General features: G+C 45.5%; 1 protein-coding gene across 31 annotated transcripts in view; it reads left to right on the top strand.

Annotated features, from left to right (window-relative positions):
* Kiaa1217 (KIAA1217 ortholog) overlaps positions 1–21,795 on the top strand; it is a 796,433-nt gene extending 774,638 nt beyond the window's left edge. For 12 of the 31 annotated variants that reach the window (XM_076572599.1, XM_076572595.1, XM_076572597.1 and 9 more), the window contains 12 exons: positions 183–313; positions 823–970; positions 3,921–4,380; positions 7,190–7,373; positions 9,295–9,455; positions 10,062–10,226; positions 12,757–12,876; positions 16,822–16,857; positions 17,005–17,082; positions 17,195–18,784; positions 19,264–19,386; positions 20,099–21,795. In XM_076572599.1, the coding sequence (XP_076428714.1) occupies positions 183–313; positions 823–970; positions 3,921–4,380; positions 7,190–7,373; positions 9,295–9,455; positions 10,062–10,226; positions 12,757–12,876; positions 16,822–16,857; positions 17,005–17,082; positions 17,195–18,784; positions 19,264–19,386; positions 20,099–20,596 (3,694 nt within the window). In that variant the 3' untranslated portion in view covers positions 20,597–21,795. Of the gene's footprint in view, positions 1–182; positions 314–822; positions 971–3,920; positions 4,381–7,189; positions 7,374–9,294; positions 9,456–10,061; positions 10,227–12,756; positions 12,877–16,821; positions 16,858–17,004; positions 17,083–17,194; positions 18,785–19,263; positions 19,602–20,098 lie in introns of those variants that run through there. The other 19 variants (XM_015997448.3, XM_015997449.3, XM_076572592.1 and 16 more) reach the window with 10 other exon arrangements.
* The last annotated feature ends 3,855 nt before the right edge of the window (positions 21,796–25,650 follow it).

Genomic DNA, 25,650 nt, shown 5'->3' with positions numbered 1-25,650 from the left:
AGCTGCCTTATACCTCTATGCAATGTTCCAAAGCAAACTACCATTTAATGTGCTCCCACCACCTCCATGGAAGCCCAAGGTGGGGCTGGGACGCCCCAGAAAATGGGGAGTGCCCTGCTCCTGCTCCAGACCTTTCTCAGACCCTCCAAGCTCATTTCCTCCACTGTCTGACCCCCTCACAGTGAGCTGGAGGACTTTGTTGAGGACTTGAAGAAGGACTCTTCATCCGCTGGCCGAGTGGTGACTCTGAAAGACGTGGAGGATGGAGCGTTCCTCCTGCGACAAGTGGGAGAAGCTGTGGCCACTCTCAAAGGCGAGTCTTCTGCCAGGAGGGGGAAGGTGGACGTGTGTTTCTTGGGATGTTTAAGAATCTTTCAAATGTGCACCTGTCATCTCAAGTGTTGAGACCAGCCCAAGGAAACAGTGAAACCTTGTTTCAAATAAATAGATAAATAAATAACCAATCTTTCAGATAGTGACAGATTCATTCAGGACTTCTTAAAGGGCCCTTATAGAGTGTGCTAAAGATGGAAACTGAATGATACAATTATAACTGTCTCTTCACTTTTACTGGACCCTACAGACATACCACTCTTGAACACAAACCTAACTTTCAGTTGGCCTTATCCGTAACACACAGGGAATGGATCTAGAGGGGCTGTGACCTTCTCCAAGGTCACTTGGTCTGACCACCTGTGCTCTCAACCCACTGCCTCCCCACACGTGTGGACATGGTATTCTGTGCTACCCGAGGTCACAGGAGTGGGATGGGTGTGGTTACTCTGCCTTCTTACTCCATTAACTCACTGCTTTGGCCTGTAGGAGAGTTTCCAACCTTGCAAAATAAGATGCGTGCTGTCCTGCGCATAGAAGTCAAGGCAGTAAGGTTCCTGAAGGAAGAACCACACAAGCTGGACAGCCTCCTGAAGCGAGTGAGGAGCATGACGGATGTCCTGACGATGTTGCGGAGGTGACTGTTGTGGCCCTAGTGGGGTGGCTGAGGAGGAGACCTGAAAGGCTGGTGTGCAATTCCTGGGCTCTAGGTTCCTGCCCTTCTCCAAATAACCCCTTATTTATGGCATCCTGAGGAGGACTCACAACTCCTTCAGCCCTAAACATTTGCTGCAATATGGCTTGAGGGTCTAATTCCTTAGTGTAGACTTTTGCATTGGACCCATGATAGTCTTTCTTTTAAATTATTAGTCATGTGCTAGGCTTAATGGTAGCATGTGCTCCTGGGTTTGATCCCCACTACTATGAAATTAATGAATTTAAAAATAAAATTAGGTAAGTAAATAGTTTTTAAAAAATAAATGTAACATTTTGTAGGTGAAGAACAAATTAAAATATTCTATTAGCCTCCTTCACCTTTGGGGCCTAGGAGACTAGTTAGAAAGACTGAGTCAAGTGTTTATCTACTGAAAGAGTGTCTGAGAACATGCTGGTACCACCTAGGAAAGAAGATAAGCATGCTTGAGTGGACCTGCTCATTAAAGATCATTACTGTGAAGAAAGATCCAGAGAAATCACTGCCTGATCTGTAACTCTCAATGAAAAAATCTAGAATCATCACACCCAGTGAAAACGTGCTTACAAAGGTTGGGGTATAGCTCAGTAGTAGAACATTTGCCTAGGGTGTGTTTAGTCATGAACACCACCACCACAAAAAAAAAAAAAAAAAGAAAAAAAGAAAAAAAGGAAGGAAGGAAGGAAAGAGAGAGAAAAAAGAAGTAGTAGTTGCCAGGCAAAAGTAATATGTCAGAAACTTTGTAAGAATTTTGTTCCCTGACTATAATTGCTCTATCAGATTTAGAAGAGAATTATATTGGGTATACATTTAACTTTGAGATGGATAACTAGTCATAAGAAGCAGGTCTGATTTTTTTTTAACAATAACAAACCTCAATAAGATAACTTTCCAAAGCAAGTGTATAGTCAACTGCAGAAATACCAAATGCCAAAGGAATTCTAAGTCCACATAGACCATCCAGCAAGGAGCTGTACTGTGATACTCTTTCCCATGAGTTCATTCATTTTCTCTTACCAAGTAAACTCTTTCCTCCACTACAATCAAGACCAGTTAAAGTACTTCTTCAGTAAGCTATTGCCCAAATGTGAGAGCCCATGAAGTCTAAACTAAGCCAACCTCATTAAAGGTAAACAGTAGGCTGGCAGGAAGCAATGGCCCTTCTCTCTTCTCTCTGGAAACCAGTTAAAAGATGTTTTCATACCCAGCACTGGGTGATCAAGCTCAGTATTTGTCTTAGAACCAGTATATAGGTCTTGAAGAAGATGGGACCATTTGCTTTGAATATTCAGTGACTTGGAGACGAAGTAGCCTATACTAGGTAAAGTAAAAAGCAGAAAAGACACAGGTGGGTTGCAGAGGAAAGTCAGAGAACTTGGTGTCTTTTGTTCAAGTCAGAAAAAAAGAGAAAGCATTCTAATAAGAAGAGATTGCAAAACTAATTAAAATGTGAGGAGTAAGTCCCCTGTTTGACATTTCTTGATACATAACTTTACAGTATTAATTCAAACACACACTCCTCATAGAAGGCACTGTCTTTGTTTTTCAAGACAAGGTTTCACTGTGCAGCCCTGGCTGCCCTGAAACTCACTGTGTAGACCAGACTGACTTCAAACTCAGATCCACCTGCCTCTGCCTCCTGAGTGCTGGGACTAAAGTCGTGCACCACCACCACCCAACTGTAAGAAGGAGCCATCTTTATTGCCATCATTACATTCTACAGAAGTACCTGAGATTCAAAGTGCCAATGTCCCTGGCATTCGAGAACATGTTAGAACTGATACTCAAACACAGGGTGTGTACTTCCAAAGACCACCATCTTTTCCAGTGCAGTCTGTGTGAAAATAGACACATAACTTTGAATGACTCCCAAAGAACCAGGGAAGGTTATAACCCCAGCCCTTAGGAGGATCACAAGTTCAAGGTCAGCGTGAGCTACACAGACTTTGTCTCCAAACCCAAGCACATGGATTTAAATCAGCTGAAGAACATTTGCATAGCATGTTCGGGAGGATGGGGAACAAAACACACCTCAATTTAGAATCACAATTGGCCTTGAATTTGAAATACTTGGTTGATTCCATGTAAAGGAAAAAATAGCAATAAGGTATAAGGGAAAGAAAGCAATAAGGTGAGAGGCAGCCTGACATGGCTCACAATCCAAGAAGAGTTTGGAGGCTTCTAGAAGCTTCTGAGTGAGAATTGAGTGTATGTGAGGGCTTCACAGGCCAAGTTCAGGTGGAGGAGTGAATGTTGATAAGCATGGGTTCACTTTCATTTACCACCACCAAGCAGTGAGGGACTAGTCTCAGTCTGGGTACCACAGTGTTATCATAAAAAAGAGAGACCATTTCCTGGGGCTGATGGCATGGCTCACTGTGTAAGGGCATTTGCCACAAAGCATAAGGACCTGAGTTCAAATCCCTAGCACCCCTGTAGTACCCAATGCAGTGGCATGAGTACACTTATGAACAGAGATGGGAGGTAGAGACAGACAAGTCTCCAAAAGCTCACAGGCCATGCTGGCATTGATGACCATGCTGGCATTGATGACCATGCTGGCATCCAGAGCAGCAATGAAATCCAGCCTCAGTTTCCACAAGGTGGGAAGTAAGGACTGGGAGTCCACAGATTATACTCTGATCTCCATGTGGACCCTGGCACATGTGTGTGAGGACGGACACACATATGCACACAAAATCTTTTGAAGAACTGCAAAAGCCTGTGTGGCTTTGTGCATTGCCAGGGTAACCCTCTCACTTCTGAGCTACTCCTGAGTTCTTTAATATTTTCCCCTAAACTGATACTGATGCATGGCATTCAAACACACCACCGAGAGAGCATGGAGGGACACGGGTCCCCATTTAACACTGCTGTGCATGGTTTCTCCTAGGCATGTCACTGATGGGTTCCTGAAAGGCACAGATGCAGCCCAAGCTGCCCAGTATGTCGCCATGGAGAAAGCCACAGCTGCAGAAGTCCTGAAGCATCAGGAGGAGACAGTCCATGTGCCTGGGCAGCCCCTCCACAGCAGCCCGGGAGGTCCTGGTGATGTGAAGTCAGAAGTGGTACCGCTGTCCACCATGACGGTTCACCATGTACAGAGCTCCCCTGTGGTCATGCAGCCCTCTCAACACTCCTCAGCCTTGCTGAACCCAGCCCAGAACTTGCCCGGAGGGACTGGTTCCCATGCAGCCAGCCCCACAGCAGCCACACAGGAAATAACCTCTGCACCGCAGTCGGCTCCAGCCCCCCAGTCCCCTCAAACCCCGATGAACGGTTCCTCCATGCAGAGTTTGTTCATTGAGGAAATCCACAGTGTGAGTGCCAAGAACAGGGCAGTGTCCATTGAGGTAGAGTCCTATTTTCATTTCTCACAACCCCATGCCCTTTCCTGCAGGGAGTGTATATTCTGACTGCTGTGTATTTAAATGCCAATGTATGCATATGTATTGTGCACATACATGAATAGGATTGTATTCATATGAATGCAATATGAATCAAAGATACATTGTGACTAAAGATAGCTTTCTATAGATATGTAGGGGTTTTGTTGTTGTCTGTGTTTAGATTTTTCTAGAAACAGAATACAGGAGTAGGGTTGAGGGAAAGGTCACCAGGTGTGAGGATGACCCCTAACCTGGAGGAAGATGGGTCAGAGGTATGCTGGTAAATGTTGAGCAACCCGTTCTCATGGGGAAAAACCTGATAGGAAACATCTGCCAGCTCCTACAGGAGCTGATCTGGGACCTTGTATGCCCACCTGAGGTGGCAGAATGTAAGCTTACAGAGAAATGAGGCAGTAAGTTTTCTGAGCCAGCGCACACAGAGACACCATGCTAAAGGCGAGCTTGGAGAGTGTTTGCCTCCCATCCGGAAGTCACTAGTAAACAGAGAAGGCATGGTTTGTTTTCTGTTGCTGTGATAAGCACCATGACCAAGAGCAACTCGGGGGGGGGGGGGGGGGGGGGGAGTTATTTGGCTTCCATATACTGGGTCATAGTCCAATGAGGAAAGTCAAGGAAGGAACTCAAAGCAAAACCCAGAGCAGGAACGGAAGCAGAGACCACGGAGGAGCGCTGCTTACTGGCTTCTTCCCCATGGTTTGCTCCACCTGCTTCCTTATAGACCCCAGGACCACCAGCCCAGGGATGGCACAGCCCCCAGTGAGCTGAGCCTTTCCATAGCAATTGTTAATCAGGAAAACACCCTACACACTTGCCTACAGGCAATCTGATGGAGGCGGTTTCTCAACTGAGGGTCCTCTTCCCAGATAACTCTCGCTTGTATCAAGTTGACAAACTAACCAGGACAAGATGCTGAGGAGGGCATCCTGGGCTAGAGCAAAGCTGGAAAAGAAGGCAGGCTGGGAGTAAACCAGTTTAGCTGGTTGTGTGGTGATCTGGGAGCACTTGGAAGCCAGTACAAGGTCCCTGGGGTGTGATTTAGAGATATTTGAGAACATGGAAGGTCTGACCAGTGAGTGAGTTCTCAAAATGGTATCTCTAGGAAATCCAGAGACAATACGCAGAGTTGATTGAGGTGGTGGGTTTGGAATTGAGGGAGCCAATGGGAAGTTATGGTAGTAGTCTAGGAATGGAAATGAAGCAGTGGCCGTGGTAGGGAACGCCTATGTTGTAGTAGTTGAAAGGCTAACGCAGGAACATGGTGAGTTGGAGGGCAGCCTGAGCTGCACAGTAAGATGCTGGTGTGGGAAAAGGACAACAAAGCATTGGCTCAGCATATGCTCGTTCCTGGGTTCCCCGACACTGAGAAAATAAGTCAAATGCCATACAAAAAAAAGCATATTATTGTAAATATATTTTGCTTCCCCAGCTCTCACTCTCCCCTAATCCCAGAGCCTTTCCTCCACTCTGTCCCTAGCTGCCTGGTCATAGCCACCCTCACCTGTCTCACTTGTCACCAGTGGATAACTCGAGGTGTGTTGGGATGACCTCTTAAAACTGCCATAGGCACAGTCGTGTGGCCTCTAGCCAAGGGGAGGTTCCCATTACATATGCAGTGTCTGTGTCCTGATCCATGTCACTTGTTTAAAACTTGCTTATTGAAGAAGGGATGGGAGGTGATAGGTGGAGTATGACTCTATCCCCAGCACGGGGGTGGGGGCGGGGCTGTGTATTTCCTTACTTAAAGGATGTCAGTGTGACAACACTTGTATTTTATAAACATCTACTAAAATCCTGGTAGACATAATTATCAATAAGATGTGTGCATCTCACGTTGTGAAAGGACACTTAGTCACTGTCTCTGAAATGCCCTCTGCATGGGTAGGGAGGCCCAGGGCCTTTCTGTTGCCCGGGCCATTGACAGATCAGGGATGATTTAGTCATTCGCTGATCCTTACTGTCCCCGATAGACTCTGGGTCAGCCGTGAGCGAGGCTCTCGCCTGTTTGTGGCTCACCAAGTATATGCCAGGTGGTCAGCACCAGGGAGGACCACACAGGAGACTGGTGGTGCTGGAAGTGGGGCTTCTGTTTGTTTTCAAAATACTTGAGTGTGTCTCTATGAAGAAACTTGATCCCATGGTGGACAATCTAAAACAATACCTTTCCCATTTCATAAGTAAGAAAAGGATGGCCCAGAGGTCCCGCAGTATCTTGAGCAGAATTAGAATTGAGGCCAAGGATTTTTTTTACCTTAATTTATTTTTTGCAGTTGATACATAAGAACATAAATTTGTACATATGAATAGAGTATCATGTGATATTTCAGTACATGAATGCATTGTAAAATCAGGACATAGGTTCTCAATGTGGTTCTTAGTGAGCATTTGGGTTTGCGTTTCTGTTTGTCTAAACATTCCTTTTGCAATGAACGCTGAATTTAGAAAACAAAGTTTAGTAATAGAAAATACCTTTGAAAGCAACATCCATACCCATTTTAATTTAGCATTGGCAGAAGTATATCGTGAGTGATTGTCAAGGGCTAGGTTTGAGCTTCTGGGATAGCTTTTCTGAAGCAGCTTGATGGGTCTGGGCAGTGTGGCAGACATAAGGTAGTAGGCAGCCTCAGATGGACCAGAGCATCATCTCATCAACACTTTTAACTGTGCTATACCCCTCCAACACTTCAGTATGAAATCTCTAACCTAAATCTTCTCTCTCGTTTTTAAACTATCTGCAATTGTTATTTTCCTTCAGAAAGCAGAAAGGAAATGGGAAGAAAAAAGGCAAAATCTGGAACACTATAACGGGAAAGAGTTTGAGAAGCTGCTGGAAGAAGCTCAGGCCAACATCATGAAGTCAATCCCAAACCTGGAGATGCCGCCAGCTTCCGGCCCGGTGCCGAAAGCCGAAGTCTCGGTGGATAAGCTGGAGCTGTCAGGTGAGGGCCAGCCCAGAGCAGGCCTGGCAGAGCTGTGCAGGCTCACTGGCTTCAAATCAGAGGTTGTCACACACGTAAGCTCCTGTGGGACAAGAAGACCATGCCTCGCTTTCTGAAGCATCTCTGTGGCTCAGCAGGCAATGTCACTCACCCCCAAGCCTGACAACCTGAGCTCATCCCCAGAAGCGAAGCAGTAGAAGGAGAAAACCAATCCTGAAGGTTGTCTTCTGACCTCTATGTGCAGGCCATAGATCACACTCGCACACACATGCGCAATACAGTCTCTCTACGAAAGCAATGTCCCGAGGAAGTCAAGACGCTAGAGGAGTCACTATTCTCCAAAGCTGGCTTTTCTCCTCAGATCGCTGGCATTTCTGACCCACCTCATTACATTTCTTCCTTGGATAACTGCCTCCCCTCATACTAGTCTTCTCACAGTCTGTTGGTCTTTCATATAATTCTCATAAATTTTCCTTATTTATGCACCACAAATATAGCACACATTTTTGTAAAGATGTCTCATTTTCACTTTTTACTTTCAGATTAAAAACTTCTCAGTGGGCAATGGTAGCACAGGCCTTTAATCCCAGCGCTTGGGAGGTAGAGGCAGGTGGATCTCCGACTTTGAGGATAGCCAGGGCTACACAGAGAAACCCTGTCTCAAGAAACCAAAAATAAATAAAAATTAAAAAATTCCTGCATAAATTATTTAGTTACCAGCATGAATGTTTTCATTTAGTATATTGCTATTTTCTACTTAAACAAAACAAACAAAAAACCATTATCAGAAATAGTTCATTAATGTACAGGTCACCCAGATTGTGTATCGGTCACCTGTAAATGCTGGTTTCTATCAGTGTGTGTGTGTGTGTGTGTGTGTGTGTGTGTGTGTGTGTGTGTGTGTGTGTGTGTGTGTGTAATGTCATTATATGCATTTATACGTTTTTGTTTTGTTTTTGTTTTTGTTTTGGGTTTTTTTGTTTGTTTGTTTGTTTGTTTTTTGAGGCAGGGTTTCTCTGTATAGCTTTGAAATCTTTCCTGGAACTCACTCTGTAGCCCAGGCTGGTCTCAAACCACAGAGATCCTCCTGCCTCTGTCTCCCAAGTGCTGGGATTAAAGGTGTGCACCACCACTGCCTGGCTGCATTTATGCATCTTTACTAGTGAAACAAAAGTCTATATACAAGGTCTTTCTTCTTCTTCTTCTTCTTCTTCTTCTTCTTCTTCTTCTTCTTCTTCTTCTTCTTCTTCTTCTTCTTCTTCTTCTTCTTCTTCTTCTTCTTCTTCTTCTTCGGTTTTTCAAAACAGGCTTTCTCTGTAGCTTCGGAGCCTGTCCTGTATCTCGCTCTGTAGACCAGGCTGGCCTTGAACTCACAGAGACCTGCCTGTCTCTGCCTCCCAGTGCTGGGATTTGTCCCCATCTCCTCTCTCCCTCTCCCTCTTTAGCTATCCCTGAGCTATGTCAGTTCTTACAGATATACTGTTTCAGGCTGGGATTGGAGGTTTCAGAAGCCTGGCAAAGGGTTTGGGACTTACCTCTAGTTGCCCAATTTTGTCACTTTTCTGGTGCCCCTCATTTTATGTATGTACCAAGAAGTTCATTTAATAAGAAATCTAATGGTTTGTATTGGAGTCACAATAAGCCAATGTCATTTGTCATTTAACCCCCAGAACACCCCAGTAGAAAGTCTGTTGTAGTATGTTGTATGTAGTATGTAAGAGATGAGAGAACTGAGTCAACAGGAAGGGAGGTCACATATGCAGGCGCTTTCTGGGAGTTAAGTTCCGTTTGTTGTCAAGGCTGTCCCCTTAATCATTTGTCTATGGCAAGAAGAGAGAGTTTGTACATCAAATTGCATTGTGTTTGCATACAGATGTATCTTAAAAAGAGATTATCTTTGAAATGGCATACTCTCTTCCAGAAGATTCTCCAAATTCAGAGCAGGAGTTGGACAAGCTAGGGGGAAAGTCACCCCCTCCTCCACCCCCACCCCCTCGGAGAAGCTACCTTCCTGGGTCAGGACTCACCACCACAAGGTCTGGCGATGTGGTCTACACCGGCAGAAAGGAGAGCATGTCTAAGGTCTGATGGGTTGAGTCCTGGCAAACTGGTTTCTGGGTGCAGACAGTTCTATCTGTCTGAACAATAAAAAAAAAAAAGTAGTGATTCAACTCATCTAGATCTCCAGAAAGTGCCTCAGATGGAGAATGCCAGCCAGTGCTATTGAACGAGGCTGGGCACCATGGGTGCTAGCCTTATGTGACTTTTAGTGGGACACTATGAAATGCAGATCACCAGCCACTTTCCCTGGTGTGATATCAGTAAACTAGAGTGAGGGTCTTATCAAGAACAGATCAGCAGACAAAGCTGTGGGTGTTTGTATAAAAAGCTGTTACTTGAGCTTAGCTGACTTAACTTGGAAAGCCTTGTCCCTTGTGTTAAATGAAAAAATGCAATTTCCAATTGGAAATGCAGTGTGGGGGAGGGCCTTTTGTAAATGTGGGGGATTTACAGTTTCATAATTCTTCAAACCATTCACCAGCGTGACAACTTAAACAAGCCCAAACTAAAATCAAGGAAAGAAAACAGCCTTTTGGCAAGAAGAGCCAGAGCTAAAGAGGCGTTGAGAATCTATGCAGTCTGACCTGAGGGTCTTATACCAATGTCTGTGCTTTGAATCCCCTGTAGGTGAGCAGTGAAGACCCTGGGCCAACCCCACAGGCTAGAGCCACAAAATGTCCCACAGAGGAGCCAGCCTCAGCCTGGGCCCCATCCCCACCACCAGTCCCTCCCTCTTCCTCCAAGGATGAGGAGGAAGAAGAAGAAGGAGACAAAATCATGGCAGAACTCCAGGTATGTAGCTGAGGTGACTCCTGGCCATTGGCTCTCGGCCTTCTCATCTGGGCTTCTCAGGCTGTGGAGCCCACAGGTCTGTTAACTGGACAAGGCTGGTAAAGGGTGCTGGAGCCAGCACATGTTAGTTGTGTCTTAACCCTGGCCTCCATTTTTCCAAGATGAGAGCCAGCCATTTCTCTGGGCACTGGAAGATGTGTGGATAGAGACCATTTTTAAAACAATTCTCACATAGAAAAATCAGTTGCAGACCTCCCTAGCTCTAGATGATAGGAATATTCTATTTTTTCCATTTTCCTTGGCCTATTAGAGAAATATATATATATACACAACTCTCTGCTAGGACTGAGAATGGATTGCAGGGTATATACCCAAGACCATGTTCTTGTCATGAATGTGACTCTTCACTACAAGCATGTCCTGAGAACTCTCATTAAATACATACATAATTCCTAGACCACACTCTGGACTTTTTTGACTCCTGCTTTTTATGAGACATTTTTGCTTCTTAGATACCCTTTGTGGGACTCCAAAAATGCTGTTTTTTCACTACTGTCCATGTGGTTTGGTACAGACCAGTGAATCTCATTTCTTCACATAGAACGAAGAAAACTTTAAACCGTGTCACTTTTGTGATGCGAGTCTACCCTGGCTTTTGTGGTATCCATGGTAATAGCTGCCAAAATTGAGCTCCTTGCATCTTATAAGACAAATGGGACTGCTGAGTGTTCCGTTGCAGGGTGAACCCTTTAATACTCGCCCAAGCTCACAGACTGTACTAGGTCAAGCCCTCGGCCAAGCAGACTCCATGCGTCCTTAGAATGGTCAGAAACTTACTGATAGGAAACAGATTTATAGTTAGCAACCTTTAGACATTTGAATGTTCCAATCTTAGCACTCCAGTAGAAACCATATATTTGTCATAGACACTTCTAGCTACTATGCAAGATGACCATTCAGAGTCCTCTGTCTTCGGTGTCTTCTGTGATGATCCCTTTCCAGGAAGTGGGGTATCTGGTATCTGGCTTCTTGTTCTATAAGTGGCTATTTATAATAAAAACTGAAATTCTCTAGCTCTGTAGGTCCAGCTAGTTTGTCTGTGTGTGCTCTTGAGTCAGACCCCAGGCATGGGCGAGAGATTCTTCAGCCCCCTCTAAGGGTAGTTTCCATGAAATAGTGTCCTGTGTTCAGGTAAATAGGCATCAGAAGAAAATCCAGGTGTGGAAATGTAACTTCTAACAGCTCAAAGGGCATAGCAGATGCTCTCAGCAGACAGGCCTGGAGATAAGTCAAGCATGTCTGGGACAAGCCAGGATTCACTTTCTAAGGAGCAGAGAGCGTGAAGGGCAAAGATGGCTAAAACAGAGCAACAAGCATTGAAGGCAGAAGAGCGTCCCTGTGGTCCGCTCTGTCCAGATGTTAGGACAGATGCTAGAATGCTCACTTGGCAAAGTCACAAATTCTTCTTTCAGCCTACTGAAGTATTTCCAGATGTCAACATTTGACATAGAGAGAATATTAGGCAATGATTTAAGATTATTCATTTCACTGAGTTCTTTTTTCATGCTAACTGCACACTAGAGTCACTGGAGCATTTGTGTGGAAAATGCCCACAACCCAGAGACTCTTGTTTCCTAGTTCTCTTGAGTGAGGCCTGGCAGGACTGCTGATTGGTTGTGTTGGCCATTTAATGCATAGCCATGCGGACTGCTGATGCTAAGCAGCCCTGGACTCAGCTGTCAGCTGTCCTCCACAGTTCAGTGTCAGGAGACTCTCCTGATGTTCCCAACCCCGTCATTGGACAGACAGAAGCAGTACTGCTGCTCTTTCATCTCCGAACTAGTCTCTATTCACGTGACCCTATTCACGTGAGCCAGCTGCTGGCCCCACAGTTATAACCAGAGCTCAGCCGCTCCCTGGCCATTCAGGACCACGTGGTGCTAAAAAGCATTCATTGCTTGGAAATGAGCAACAGAGCAGAGTGGGATCTGTGACTGTTTCAGAGAGTGAGCGAACAGGTGTGTGTTATTACTTTTTCAGTTTAAAATGTCTTGTGAGTTTTCTTCCTATAATCTTAGTAAAGCTGATAAGAAATGAAGAACGTAAAGATGTCTTTTCATCTTTTCTTGATTTGTTTATATATGTACCAACGTGAAAAGGTCAAGACAAAAAGTGACACTAAGTCAAATCAGGTGCACCTGAGAGCATTTTTTCCTCTTTGATGTTAGCTATTGAGCCCAGAGTTTCATGCCTGCCGAGCATGGACTTGTCACTGAGCCATACCTCCAGCCCAAGGGTATTAATAGTCTTTAGGGCTCTGTCCATTTCATCTTTATAAAGAAGCTTTTGCTTAGAGCTCAGCCAGAGGCCTGCTTGAGGCCCTGTGGGATGTAGGATTCCAGGATGCCGCCTCCTAGCAGGAGCCTGCATTCAGGACCAGGGCTGGGATGTCCCCATGTCTTTGGATGCCTGCCTCTTTTCTGCTCCATACACTCGGACCCCTGTTAACGTCAGTATTTTAATTCCTTAGGCATTCCAGAAGTGTTCCTTTATGGATGTAAATCCAAACAGTCATGCTGAGCAGTCCCGAGCTGACAGCCACCTTAAAGACACTAGGCCAGGCGCCACAGTCCCACCCAAGGAGAAGAAGGTAACACGTGGTAGCTATCTGTTTACCACACAGTCAGACAGCCCTGTCCTGCCCTGCTCTGCTCTGCTACTAACACGGCACTCTTGCACTTGACCTCCTGCACATGGCCTTCCCGTAGTGCTCTGTTCCTCTTCTTCGACTCATGGAGATACAGGTTAGAGTGAGATCACAAATATCTGGCTCAGGTTTCCAAAGTGAGCATTGTTCCCTGTGAACACCACACAACAGCGTAGGCAAAACCAACGCAATGGCTTCCCCCAGGAGAGAATGTGTACCTTCCAAGAGTTTCAGACCAACTCATTAGAAACAACAACAACAACAGCAACAACAACAACGACGAAACCCAGAAATAATAGCTAAGTAAATGCAAGTTTTTCTCATTTTCAACATATCTCATGGAAGTTAAGAATCATGGAAACATACCTGTATATACACTGAAGTATGCCAAACAGGATCCTTGCCAATTATTGCTGATTTTTGAGGTATATCTTTCAAAATTAGTAAGTATAGCTTTAATGCTAAAATAATATACTTGTGACTTCGAAGAGGAGTCTAGGCTGTGTAACAAAGCATCCATCCATGCCGAGGAGACAGCTGTGGTCACCAGCGTCAGAGCTAAAGTGTGAGGATGAATCTAAAGCATTTGGGATTTGAGGGTTTAGAGCCATCTAACCGTAATCGAGGACAAAAAGTTTAACCAATTCAAGTTCTAACATTTGCCACCAGAAAACTTACATTTCAGAACTGAGGGGCACTACTTTATTTTAAATAAAGAGAAACAATCGTAACAAAAAAAAGTTGCCAAGTGGCCTTCTTTCTGCTCTACCTCGACCCTTGGCTTTTATATAAGCAAACCCAGTGAGGTAGATATATCAGACCACAGAGGGCAAATGCAGCAGCCTTCAAGGGACCTGCTCAGCTCTGGCCCACCACTATTGAAGAGCCCTAATGTGAAGTGACCTGCCCCCAGTAGACAGTTGACACTGTCAGCAGGCAGAGGGTGTCTTTCTACACCAGCAGGTTGTTAGACAATGATAAACAAGCTGTCTCATGCAGAAAACTAAACCCATGAAATCACCCCAGAAATAGGCTGCTTGTTCAGTGTGTGGAACTTTCCCATATGGCTTTATTACTACTAGTTTGTAGCAGGTCCCTGGCAGGGCCTGGTGTGTTGTATTTGGGCCAATGTGACCATTCTAGAACACTAACTGGAAACGTCATACCTCCCAAAGGTCCCCTATGGTGACCACTGTGTCATTGCAGACTTACTCTAATTGACTCTGATGTTGTCCTGGGTTCTTGTCTGGCAGTCTGAAGTCCACACCTACCTGTTGGTAGCAGACTGGAAGCCGTTTGCTGTGGGAATGCCAGTGGGTCATCGTTGAGCACCCAGCCCTGAGTTTGTAGGTTAGGTACTCATTTTGGATCATAAACTCAGTAGATGAATCACTTCCTAGTAGCCAGAACTATCAGTCTTACCCCCAGCTTTTGTCTCTATTAACCTCTTTATGGCCTTTTCATCTTCCTTAACTTAAATGTTTTCTCCATTGTCTTTCCTCCTACCCTCATGAAGCTCCAGCCTGGCACTCCACATTTACAGTTTGCTCGTGACTGGGTCTCTTTTCCGTTGATTATTCCTTCACATGGAGCATGCTTCCCTAGCCATTTACGTCATCTAAATCACGGGCTCATAAGCAAATATTAAAGAAGGTTGATTGCCTTTCACGCAAAATTGTGACCATCCATACTATTCCATGGCGACTATGACCGAGTTTCCCTGAAGTTCATGCGCTTGCTTGGATGCATTCATTCCCTTTTGTGTCTAGCCCATGGATTAAATACAATTGCCCATGTGAAACCTGAACTAGTCTTCGGTTTAGTTACTTGCTGCTGGAGTGGTCCCACCACTGAATTGTATTTGAATACACATATTACAGAGTGAGACTGGAAATATTTAATAGTGGCTATGGTGTGGCCCTTGCCAACCAGTGCAGATACCAGCCCCACCAACCCCCCTGCCTCCCCCACCCCCCGTAAATGGGCCTGGCAGGGGACTTGAGTTTACACAAATCCAATCCTTTCTTTGATTCGGAGAGTCAGCTTTTACTTGGGTCCTAGTGAAGTATACTAGCTCCATGTTTGGAACTGAAACGTTGGGCTGGATCCTCATTTAATATTCTCCTTAAAAGTCTTTTATGTGCTACATCAGGTGCTTTATAATCTGAATTTCAAGTCCCACAGATAAACTCACATTCTCTTGCAGCAGCAGAACTGCCCCTGTCTGGAGAAACCCCAGGGGGAGCAGACAGGTTAACCGGCGGGGGCTGGCGGCGAGTGCACCTCGTTCTTGGTCACTAATGGTGTTCCGTGTGGTTAATGCTGACTGTGTTGTTTGTGTTCTTCCTTGAATGTGTGTGACTATTCCTTCCACTCTGAACCAGGGCAGTCGTGTTAACCTTGGCACAACCTGGGCTATTGTGCTTTGTGATATTGTCATTGCTTTAACCAAACAGCCTTCACTGGGACTGTATTTCACCTTGTGACAGATATCACTTCCTCTTGGCGTTCTGCAGCTAGAAGGGCCAGCAGCAGTACCCTGTGAGGAGGAGGTATCCTAATATTAGGGATATGCAGGGCCTGGGGCTACTCATACAGCCAGGCTAGAACACAGTGCCCTTAGATGAAATGCTCTGATTACCTGGATCCTCACTGCTGTTGGGTCCTCAATTCTGAATCTTAGTGAGACCCTCATGAACATCTTTACATCTTAAAATATAGAGAATAAAAGCTGCATCATAAAATGCAGGGAATAAAACCTGACTATGACACCACAGCTGCCATCTTGGCCTCAGACGCCCACTTTGGTTTTTTGTTGTTGTTGTTGTTTTGTTTTGTTTTTTTTTTAGATTATAGTCATGCCCCATGTAACAATGTTTTGGTGAGCGATGGACCACGTCTACAATGGTGGCTCATCCACTGAGGTCCTAACTGATGGCAGTCAGCTGCATCACACAGTCGTGCTGAGGTGGTTTATGGTGGTCTACACAGGTCTACTCGATGCTGATGTGTGAAAGAGACAGTTCCCTCCCCTGCCTGGTGGGATAAGGATAATAAAAGCTGTCACTGGTCTATGTAATTTTCTATATTTTTCATCAGTGTCTAAGAGTAGACTTCTAGTTATATGAAAACCAAAAGTCACCATAACACAGTAGGCTGTGCTACACAGGCAGCAGGCGGCAGCTTCATGTGCTGGTTTGTTGAGTCTGTCACGAGCATCCTGAGGCCAAGCACAATGGTAGCCTAGACCTCTGGTAAATGTAAGAACACGCTCAGATGCTTGCACGACAGAATCACTCTGTGACACATTTGCCAGGACGTGTCTCTGTTGTTGAGGACTACATGGCTGCAAACTGTGACATATCATCACTGCAAATTTGGATGCAATCCTCAGGGCTGTTATTAATTCGAAGGTTATTTGAACACATTGATAACCTGCAAAGACATTTTCACCCTGTCACTGGACCACAGAAGAAAAATGTTTTTTTTCATCCCAGAGTATGACAACCAACCCAAACAGAACTCCTTATGGGCTGTGACTTCCATAAAAGAGTCGGAAGGGACATTTTAAAACTCTGCTCTTGTTCCTCAGTTTATAGGCAAAACAAAACCAAAACCTGAGGTACAGAGATGTGAAATAAAGGATTTGTCCCAAGTCACATCAGTAAGAGGCAGATGTGTATCAGAATGCTAATCGCTGCTTGCCCCCCCCCCACACACCCAGTGGGCCTCCTACAGTTCTGGTTTTAGAGTCTGCCACGATCAGACAGTCAGGCATTGAAAAGACAGTTGTTAATGGCTCCACTTATCCTCTTCCCTGCTCCCCCACGAAATTGGAAATACTTGAAATATTCCACTAATGGAGACTTTCATCTTGTACAAATACAGGGCAGTTTTGGAGGTTGGAGGACAAAACAGTCCCAGGTAAACAGAGCTGTAGGGTTCGGGTTGCTGTGTAACACATGTGCTTGGGCCACACGCATGTTTGGAAATGTAATTGAACGATAGTTATAGTCCACTTTGGGGAGCATGTGGTTTTGTGGAGTAACGTGTCCTACACTATTCTACCAGAATTTGGAATTTTTCCATGAAGATGTACGAAAATCTGGTGTTGAATGTGAAAATGGCCCCCAAGTGGAATCTCAAAAGGTGAGTTTGCCATATCTGGGTTCCAACTGATGCTATGCAGTTTAATTACCTCCCCTTGCAGATCCTTTTCTGATTAATGTGTGTGGTTTCCTTTCTCCGCTTTGCCTCTCAGGTTACTGCAGGGGCTCTGAGACCTAGTGGCCCTCCCAAGTGGGAAAGAACAGTGGTGACTAGTGTTCCTGACACATCACGAACACCTGAATGTAGAGGTGACACCTTCATTGAGGACACTTCCACACCCAATAAGAATCTATTCAGAGATAGTAGAAATTATTCCCAGAAAAATGTGCCTAAGGTCAATTTTCATTCTACTGGCATGAATTCATTGGAAGGTGAACTCAACCAAGGACCTAAGGTCTCAGGACTACAGTGTGTTATTCCTGACACCGACAATCAGAAGTTGAATCATGGAAAGACAAGAGAGGCAGGCCGACAAGGACAGGAAAATACAGATAAGAGTCACATTCCTCTCCCATCTAGATCAGCAGAATTAAGTATTCATGAGACCAAAACACAAGATCACGATGTTCTCGTGACAGACCTTGGCCAAGTTGTCCTAAGATCCAAGGTGGGTAGGCATGCTAACATGAACACTATCGAGGATGGGGAGTCAACTCCAAGTTCTCCCAGTGAGGAGCACACAGCCACTGATAACATCGCCTTCATGATCACCAAAAACGCTGTGCAGGTTCTGTCCAGTGGGGAGGTCCATGACATTGTGAGCCAAAAGGGACAAGATGTACAGACAGTCAATATTGATGCGAGGAAAGAGACAACCTCTCAGCAAGAAGGGACTGAAGCTGAAGAACCAGTCGTGTGTCTAGACAAGAAGCCAGTTATCATCATTTTTGATGAACCCATGGACATCCGATCTGCGTATAAGAGACTTTCAACCATCTTTGAGGAATGTGATGAGGAACTGGAGAGGATGATGACAGAGGAAAAGATCGAGGAGGAGGAAGAGGAGGAAGATGGAGACGCTGGAGTCCAGCCTTCTTCCCAAACGCAGGTTGACTCGGGAAGTGGTGGGCGGGGACAAACGGCAGAGACACAATCACGACCCCGCTCCCTTACAGCAGAGAGTCAAACCCCAGGAGAGCAGGAAGTTCATAAAGCCGAGCAGAGAAAGTTTAGCTCCGAAGATTCTCCAGACTCGGGAAATAAGTGTGACGTGGCCGATGACCAGTTTGAAAGCCCCAAGAAAAAGTTCAAGTTCAAATTCCCTAAAAAGCAGCTTGCTGCTCTTACTCAGGCAATCCTCACAGGCACAAAAACGGGAAAGAAAACCCTTCAGGTGGTGGTCTACGAGGAAGAGGAAGAGGATGGTACTTTGAAACAGCACAAAGAGGCCAAGCGGTTTGAAATCACCAGGTCACAGCCTGAAGATGCCCTGAAAACCATGGCTAGGAGACAAGAACAGCCTAGTCTCGAAGGCACATCTCCGACTTCAAGGACGGATGAAATTAGGAAAAATACTTACAAAACGCTGGACAGCCTGGAGCAGACCATAAGGCAACTTGAAAATACAATCAGTGAAATGAGCCCCAGGGCCCTAGTTGATACCCCGTGTTCTTCCAACAGAGATTGTGGTGCAGGCTCGCCCCACATGTCCCAAGAGGTCTCTCCCCGGTCCTTGCTAGTTCTGGATGAAGTGCCCCCTGCCCCAGAGCCCCCCACGTCCATATCTTCAGCTTCACGTAAGGTATCTTGGTCTGTAGAAAATGGAAAGATCCAGCTGCTTCTTAAGCCTGTCATAATCACAGTAGCAAAAGGTGTCTCGTGATTTAATCGCTTCCTTTCAGGTGGCTCGCGTTTTTTTGTGTATTCGTCATGTACCCGTCTCTCCTCCCTTCTCCGTCGCCTTCCAAAAACAACGGCAACAAATGTCTAACAGCTAATCAATTCTGTTTGTGCCTCTGTTGCTGATTGGTGTTGGGTCCATAGAAGGAAGCTGGGTCAGCTGTGTGCTCTTGGTACTCACATTAAAATCCAATTGATCGATAGTGAGCTGTTGATTCTGTTTGATTCTTCTGATTAACCCAGTTGGTGTCTCCTGGGTCTGTCCTGCATGTAGGGCGCTAGCTTCTCACTTGACCTTCTCTGCGTATTGTGGGGCAGTCTCAGGAACAATCCGCTCACCTTCTTCTCTTTGTCTCCCCTCTCTCACCGGTCCTTCCACAGGGCTCCAGCACCACCCCACAGACAAGTCGGATGCCAGTCCCCATGAGTTCTAAGAACAGACCTGGAAGCCTGGATAAGCCCAGCAAACAATCCAAACTGCAGGACCCCCGCCAATACCGTCAGGTAGTTTTACCTTAAACCAAATTTTGGATGGACACTATGGCGATTAAGAAGCCAGTCGCTGACTGAGTTTATACCAAATACTGTGTTTTCTGTGTGAGATATCATTTCCATAGACATCTTGGATCTGGGGGCATGAAGAAGGTCTAAAGAGAACCTCTGTTAAACTTCTCACCACACTCTTGCATGCTTACAATAAAACATCTTTTCCTTTGTGACTCCAGCTCTTAACTGTTAACACATGGTGCCAAGGCAGTGGCGGTTGCTTTGGGGATGTATGTAGTGCTTCATCAAAACCTCTTGGGAAACAGAGACAAACCAACCTGTCGTGACTGCTCTTAAGTCGCCACTACTAACATCTGTGTTGACTGCATTGCTTTAAAATCCCATTCACTCTCCCACGTTAGAAGTGCATTCACACTCCCCACCCCAATCACCATCCCCATGCATGGCTGGCTGGCACCGGGGATGCCCGTAGAATGTGTGATGTGTGTGGTCTTCCTCTCGGTCCTTTCCGTACCTCCTTCGCTATGTGCATGGGGTGGTTTCAGCCAGGTCCAGATAAGCACAAAACTTAGCTCAGGCCTCAGACTGTCTGTTGTTTTTTCTGTGGCTGAATGATTCTCAGAAGGGCTGTGTTGCCAGGCCCTGTGCGTTGTTGATCATCGTGTTACCGGCTTTCTGACGAAGTGTCTCCCGCCATCTTTGTTTGCAGGCTAATGGAAGTGCTAAGAAAGCTGGTGGGGATTGTAAGCCTCCTTCCCCCTCCTTACCTGCTTCTAAGATTCCAGCCCTTTCTCCCAGCTCGGGGAAAAGCACTTCTCTGCCCTCTGCTAGTGGTGACATCGCTAACCTCCCCAGTGCACCTGCTACTAAACCATCGATTGCTTCTACCCCTCTCAGCCCCCAAGCAGGACGGTCCACTCACTCCGCCTCCCTCATCCCTTCTGTCTCTAATGGCTCCTTAAAGTTTCAGAGCCCGCCTCATGCAGGTAAAGGCCATCACCTTTCATTTGCACTGCAGACTCAAAATGGCCGAGCTGCCCCTACTTCCTCCTCCTCCTCCTCCCCTCCCTCCCCTGCCTCCCCCACCTCCCTGAATCAAGGTGCCAGGGGCGTCAGGACCATCCACACTCCTAGCCTCACCAGCTACAAAGCACAGAACGGAGGTTCAAGCAAAGCCACCCCATCCACAGCAAAGGAAACTTCTTAAAGGCCAGATCCTATTAGGCACAAGATGGAATTGCATTCTTGTTTTTAATTTTTAGCAGTCTGGAACAACTGTTTTCACAAGAGAATGTACCGTATTGTTGTGCTGTTCAAGGCTTCATGCAAAGTATGTGCTAAATACTGAGTTCATAGATTGCAGTAAAGCTTGTTTTTTCTACTCTGTCGCTATTGTACTTACATAGTGTTTACTGTCTAGACTCAATACCTATTAAATGAAGAAAGCATGTGCTATTAAAAAGAGAGAGAGAGTGAAGAGATGTGTGAGACAAGCTGTACTACGCATGTAAAACATGTATGATTCCAGAATTTTAGTATGTTTTGTATAAAAATATTTTTCATTATGGAGACTAGAGGTGAACAGAGAGATACACAAGTGTGACTATATAAATTGTAAAGCATATATTATGATATTTTCTTTTATTTTAGTGTTATTTAGCTTTATTACAGATTTCTATTTTTGTCGAAACTTCATGGTTCCTTTCAAGATCTTTTTTGCCAAAACATTTTTGATACTACAGCATTGTACATTTGAAAGTAGCATGCCAGACCCTAAGCCAGTGAGCTCCCACACAGCCCGTAGGAAGAAAGTCAGCAAACTCTTGCACTGCTCCAAAGTATGTATGATAATTTGCTAGCTCAAGCAAGTCTGTTTTCTTTTTCTTTGCTTTCTTTTTATTTTCTTCTTCCTTTTTTCTTAAAAAAAAGAAAGAAAGAAAGAAAGAAAGAAAGAAAGAAAGAAAGAAAGAAAGAAAGAAAGAAAGAAAGAATGAATGAATTAATGTTCTGTAGCAATTTTTGTTGCGGTGTCTAACCCCTTTTTACGTTTTCCTAGACCTGGTAACACACACACTGTTGCATTGTGGATTTTAAAACATACACTTCTGTACGGTTCTGTACACTGAGGAACTTTTGTAAATATATAAATATAAATAGACATCAAAATACAATGTGTGATAGCACATAGAGTAGTTTCCCCACACCAAAGTTCATTTTTATGCATGCTTTAAGAGTCTCTCTGTCAGGATGGGCAGAAATGGGACCACCCAGGCCTTTTTAAAAAGCTCCACGTGTGCACAGCTCGAGTGGTTTTGTAAATAACTGTATTTGTATAACACAGCCATGTAACATACAGAACTGTAAGCAGAGACCTTGCAAACTAAATAAAGGGCTGCATGCTTATTATTTTTTGTACCTTGTCATTGTAACCAACTGCTTCCTAGTCACAGAGCATGTAAGTATCTCCACAGGGTCTCGGCTTTGAGGGCGTTCTGAGTAACATGTAGCCTCACCCACTTACACGGTGCTGCTCTCTGAAGGCTCGGGGTAGCTAAGGATGAGTTCCTAATAAACTAATTGACAGTGTGGTCGTCTGAACTTAATTTCCGGTCTCACTCTTCTCTGAGGGCTTCTTGGAGTTTTGGCTAACAGAAAATAAAGCTGCGTACAAGTTTGCATACTCATTCATCAGAGGTGCTTTTGCTGCTTTCTTGATATATATATTTTTTAATTTCTAGTAAAAGTAAAAAGAAAATGTCTTTATCACTGGGTTTGGGATGGGTTTTTGGTTGTTTTGTTTTTTTTTTCCTTCAGTTCCCAATTTTGAATTTTTAAAATTATTATTTTATGTATATGGAAATTCTGCTTGGATGTGTGTCTGCTGCGTATGGTCAGAAGAGTTCTTGGGTCCCCTGACACTGGAGTTACATCTGGTTGTGAGTCTCTGTGTGGGTGCTGGAATCAAACCCGGGGCCTCTGGAAGAGCAGCCAGTGCTCTCAACCACTGACCCATCTCTCCAGCCTGGAGGTCTCCATTTTGAAGAGAAATATTGTTGGTCTAAGGGAAATGTACGTGCAGCAGAGCACATTTTCATTTACAAAGAATGGAAAGAAGACGGAGCAGAGGACTCACCCTGCGAGCGTGAGGATTCTGAGTCTGATTCCCAGAACCCACCAAAAGAGCTGAGCAGAGTGGCTTGCCCTTGTATGCCAGCACTGGAGTGAGCCAGGTAGATCCAGGGCTGGCCAGCCAGGCTAGCCTAACCATTGAGTTCCAGGCCAGGAGATCCCCTGAGGAACAGCACTCAAGATTGACCTCTGGCTGTTAACATACATAAATATAGACAGACAGACAGACACACACACACACAGAGAGAGAGAGAGAGAGAGAGAGAGAGAGAGACTGACAAAGAGTTATTAATAATAAAAATAGATTCCACAAACCATCTTAGGAGCCGGCTCGTCCTTATTTTTCACATCAAAAAATATTTCATTTGTTGCTTAGATGTAAAAAGCTAATACTGTCACACTTTACAACTTGTGTGTCCCCAAGCTTCACCTGAGACCTCTGTTCACAACAGTCATGGCAGCCACAAGTTCGGGGGCACTTAGGGAAGTATTTCAGTAAACACGATTGCAGCATTCCCATCCCATCCAGCGGTTCCATTAGCTCCACAAGAGTTCCTAGACAACACCAGCTACTAGAACTATCATCGTTCTGTGTGACTAATAGCTAGCTAATTCATGCTGGTCTACTTGTTGGTCCTGTGTATGGCCATGCTGGGAATGTTTGCTTAAACACCTAAGCGGCAGGTTGGGGCTCATTTTGACATCATCAGACTTCCCAGAGCTCTGCAGAGTCCTGCAGCTCATGGTCCCTTTGAGTCAGTGTCAGAGAGGCAGGTGCAGATTCCCTGGGCTAGAGACCTCTCATGCTGACCCAAACCAGCTTGCTGCCTGCCTCTTCCAAACATCGAGCAGAGTAGAGTAGGGGTGGGGTGGGGCAGGGGGCCCAGGGATACATAGGCTACCCAAAACCACGCTTAGCAAAACGACAGCAGGCAGGAATGTGTTGGCTCAACACTCATTTCTAAGTCTGACATAATCTGAGACCCACATTTGCTCAGTCACCTTTAGCTGAGTTAAGATCCTCTTCGGGGTGGCTCCTCGTCTCACTGACCACAAACCCATTTTCAGCTGCTAACCATAATCAAACCTCATGGTTAGCACCCACGACCAAATGATTGCTACTTCACATGAGTTTTCTTTAAACCAACCAATCTCTGAAAAGCAAAGGAGCATGCATGAGGACCTTAATAAAGGCGCCACCCCCAGGTCCTCTTGGACTTGCTGCCGACCTGCTGGCCGAGCTTTGTTCTGTGAGCACTCACCATCACCCTGTTTGGGCGAAACACTTAGGGAAGTATTTCAGTAAACACGATGGCAGCATTCCCATCCCATCCAGCGGCTCCATAAGCTACACAAGACTTATGGAACTCTTTACCGTATTACGAAACATTCACCCGGTTGTTGGGTCCTGCCCCTAACAACAGTTCATGCTGCCCAGCTTAGAAGCAGAGGTTCATGTGACAGCCTGAAGTCATCAGGGTTAAGCTGTGCTCCACGCCCATCAGCACTCAAAGGTCCTTAAAGAATAAATTGCTTCTCTTTCCTGTATTTGGTGCGTAAGCTCTTGCCTCATTGCACGTGCTTATGCACCCAAACCGAATAGGGCCTCCTAGACAGGGGCGGGCTGGCTTAAGGGCACTCCAGATCTCAAGGTTAGAATGGAATCCATGCAGTCAAGATCACAACCACACCTTGGTTATTTCAGCATCTAAAGTGGGTGAAGGGTGGCAGCAAGAGCAGCTGGCTTCTCTGGTTTTGTTAAATTACAAATAGAGATTTGCTTAAGAACCATTTATGGTTGTCACTAATCTAATAAACCTCTACAATCTGACAAAGATTCTTAGAAATAAGCTTCATGGACCCAGTGAGACGGTTCCTCTGGTAAAGGCACCTAATGCCTTTAAAAGAAAACCCTAGTGCCCTGGGTTCAATACTCACTACAGGTATAAAGATGGAAGGAGCAGACTGAATCAACAAAAAAAATGTCCCCTGACCTGGGCCATGTGCTGCGTGGCCTTTTCACACTTGTTGAACAATACACAACTCCGCTGGAGCAGTTTTTGGGGGCTCGGGGGCTGGGAGGGTGTGGCACTGTGACCTGAGACCTTACTGCTATTTCCTGGTTGTACAAATTTGAGCAGAGTTTGGTTTTCTCATCTGTTGACACAGTACAGTGATGGGATTTAACTCTTAGGACTGTGGGATTAAGTAGGATACAATTAAGACGGAGCCTAACACATCCCGAGTACTCAGAAAAGGTTAGGCTTATCGTTCACACAATTTCAATGACGACTATGGCACTGTTTGACCCCTAAGAAGTTTCTAGTCTAATCAGGAGGTGGGGGTGAATCCCAGGGAGGCAGGGTTATCCTAACAGATGCTGCTAAGTTCTTTTCTGTGACTTCAGGGAGTTGGTGCCGTTTGGCCCTCTTGGGGACAGTAGGGAACTCTAACATACTTGGCATCAAAGGAGCTGCTTGACTAGCACCTAGCACCCGTGACTAGAATCCTTGCACAGGCATGGAGAAATACCGATGCTCAGAACCGTGACTGCAAGAAGGTAGTTCTACAAAGTTAAATTCTCAGGGCGGGGGTTCCCAGCTCAGTCGGCTCTGCATCCCCAGTGTGGCCCATCTCTAGGAGGAGTGCCAGACCCAGACCCCAGAGGAAGGGGACCCAGCTACTGGGCCCTGGAGCAGGTTGCACAATCCTTCTTTCAACCAGGTTTGTAGGTAAACACCCCTTTTCCTGGATGTCCCTACAGGGCTAACCAACTTCCTTGATACTCTGAAAATGCTAATACACCGGCGCAACCCAACAGCCCTTGGGAGGACACAGAAGACAGAGAAACAGTATCAGCCAATATCATGGAAGCTAGTGTCAGTATGGCAACAATAACACCAGGCAGGGAAAGGCCTCTAGCCAGGCCCACCATCCAGTCCCGAATCTGCACCGCAGAGTGGATGACGAGTGTGTCCAAGCTATTGACTTTGAAGTCTGACATTGCCATCCACAATGTGTATATTCGAGAACTGTGTGACTGAGTCAAAAAGACAGAAAACTTTCATAGGTGTACGGTGATGTGTTGGGCCACACGCTTGGGTCCTGCCCGGAACAACAGTTCATGCTGCC

Source organism: Peromyscus maniculatus, chromosome 5 (assembly GCF_049852395.1).
Source record: "Peromyscus maniculatus bairdii isolate BWxNUB_F1_BW_parent chromosome 5, HU_Pman_BW_mat_3.1, whole genome shotgun sequence".
Classification (NCBI taxonomy): domain Eukaryota; kingdom Metazoa; phylum Chordata; class Mammalia; order Rodentia; family Cricetidae; genus Peromyscus; species Peromyscus maniculatus.
Note: the sequence above shows the minus strand (reverse complement) of the source record. Positions and strands in the feature narration are given on the sequence as shown.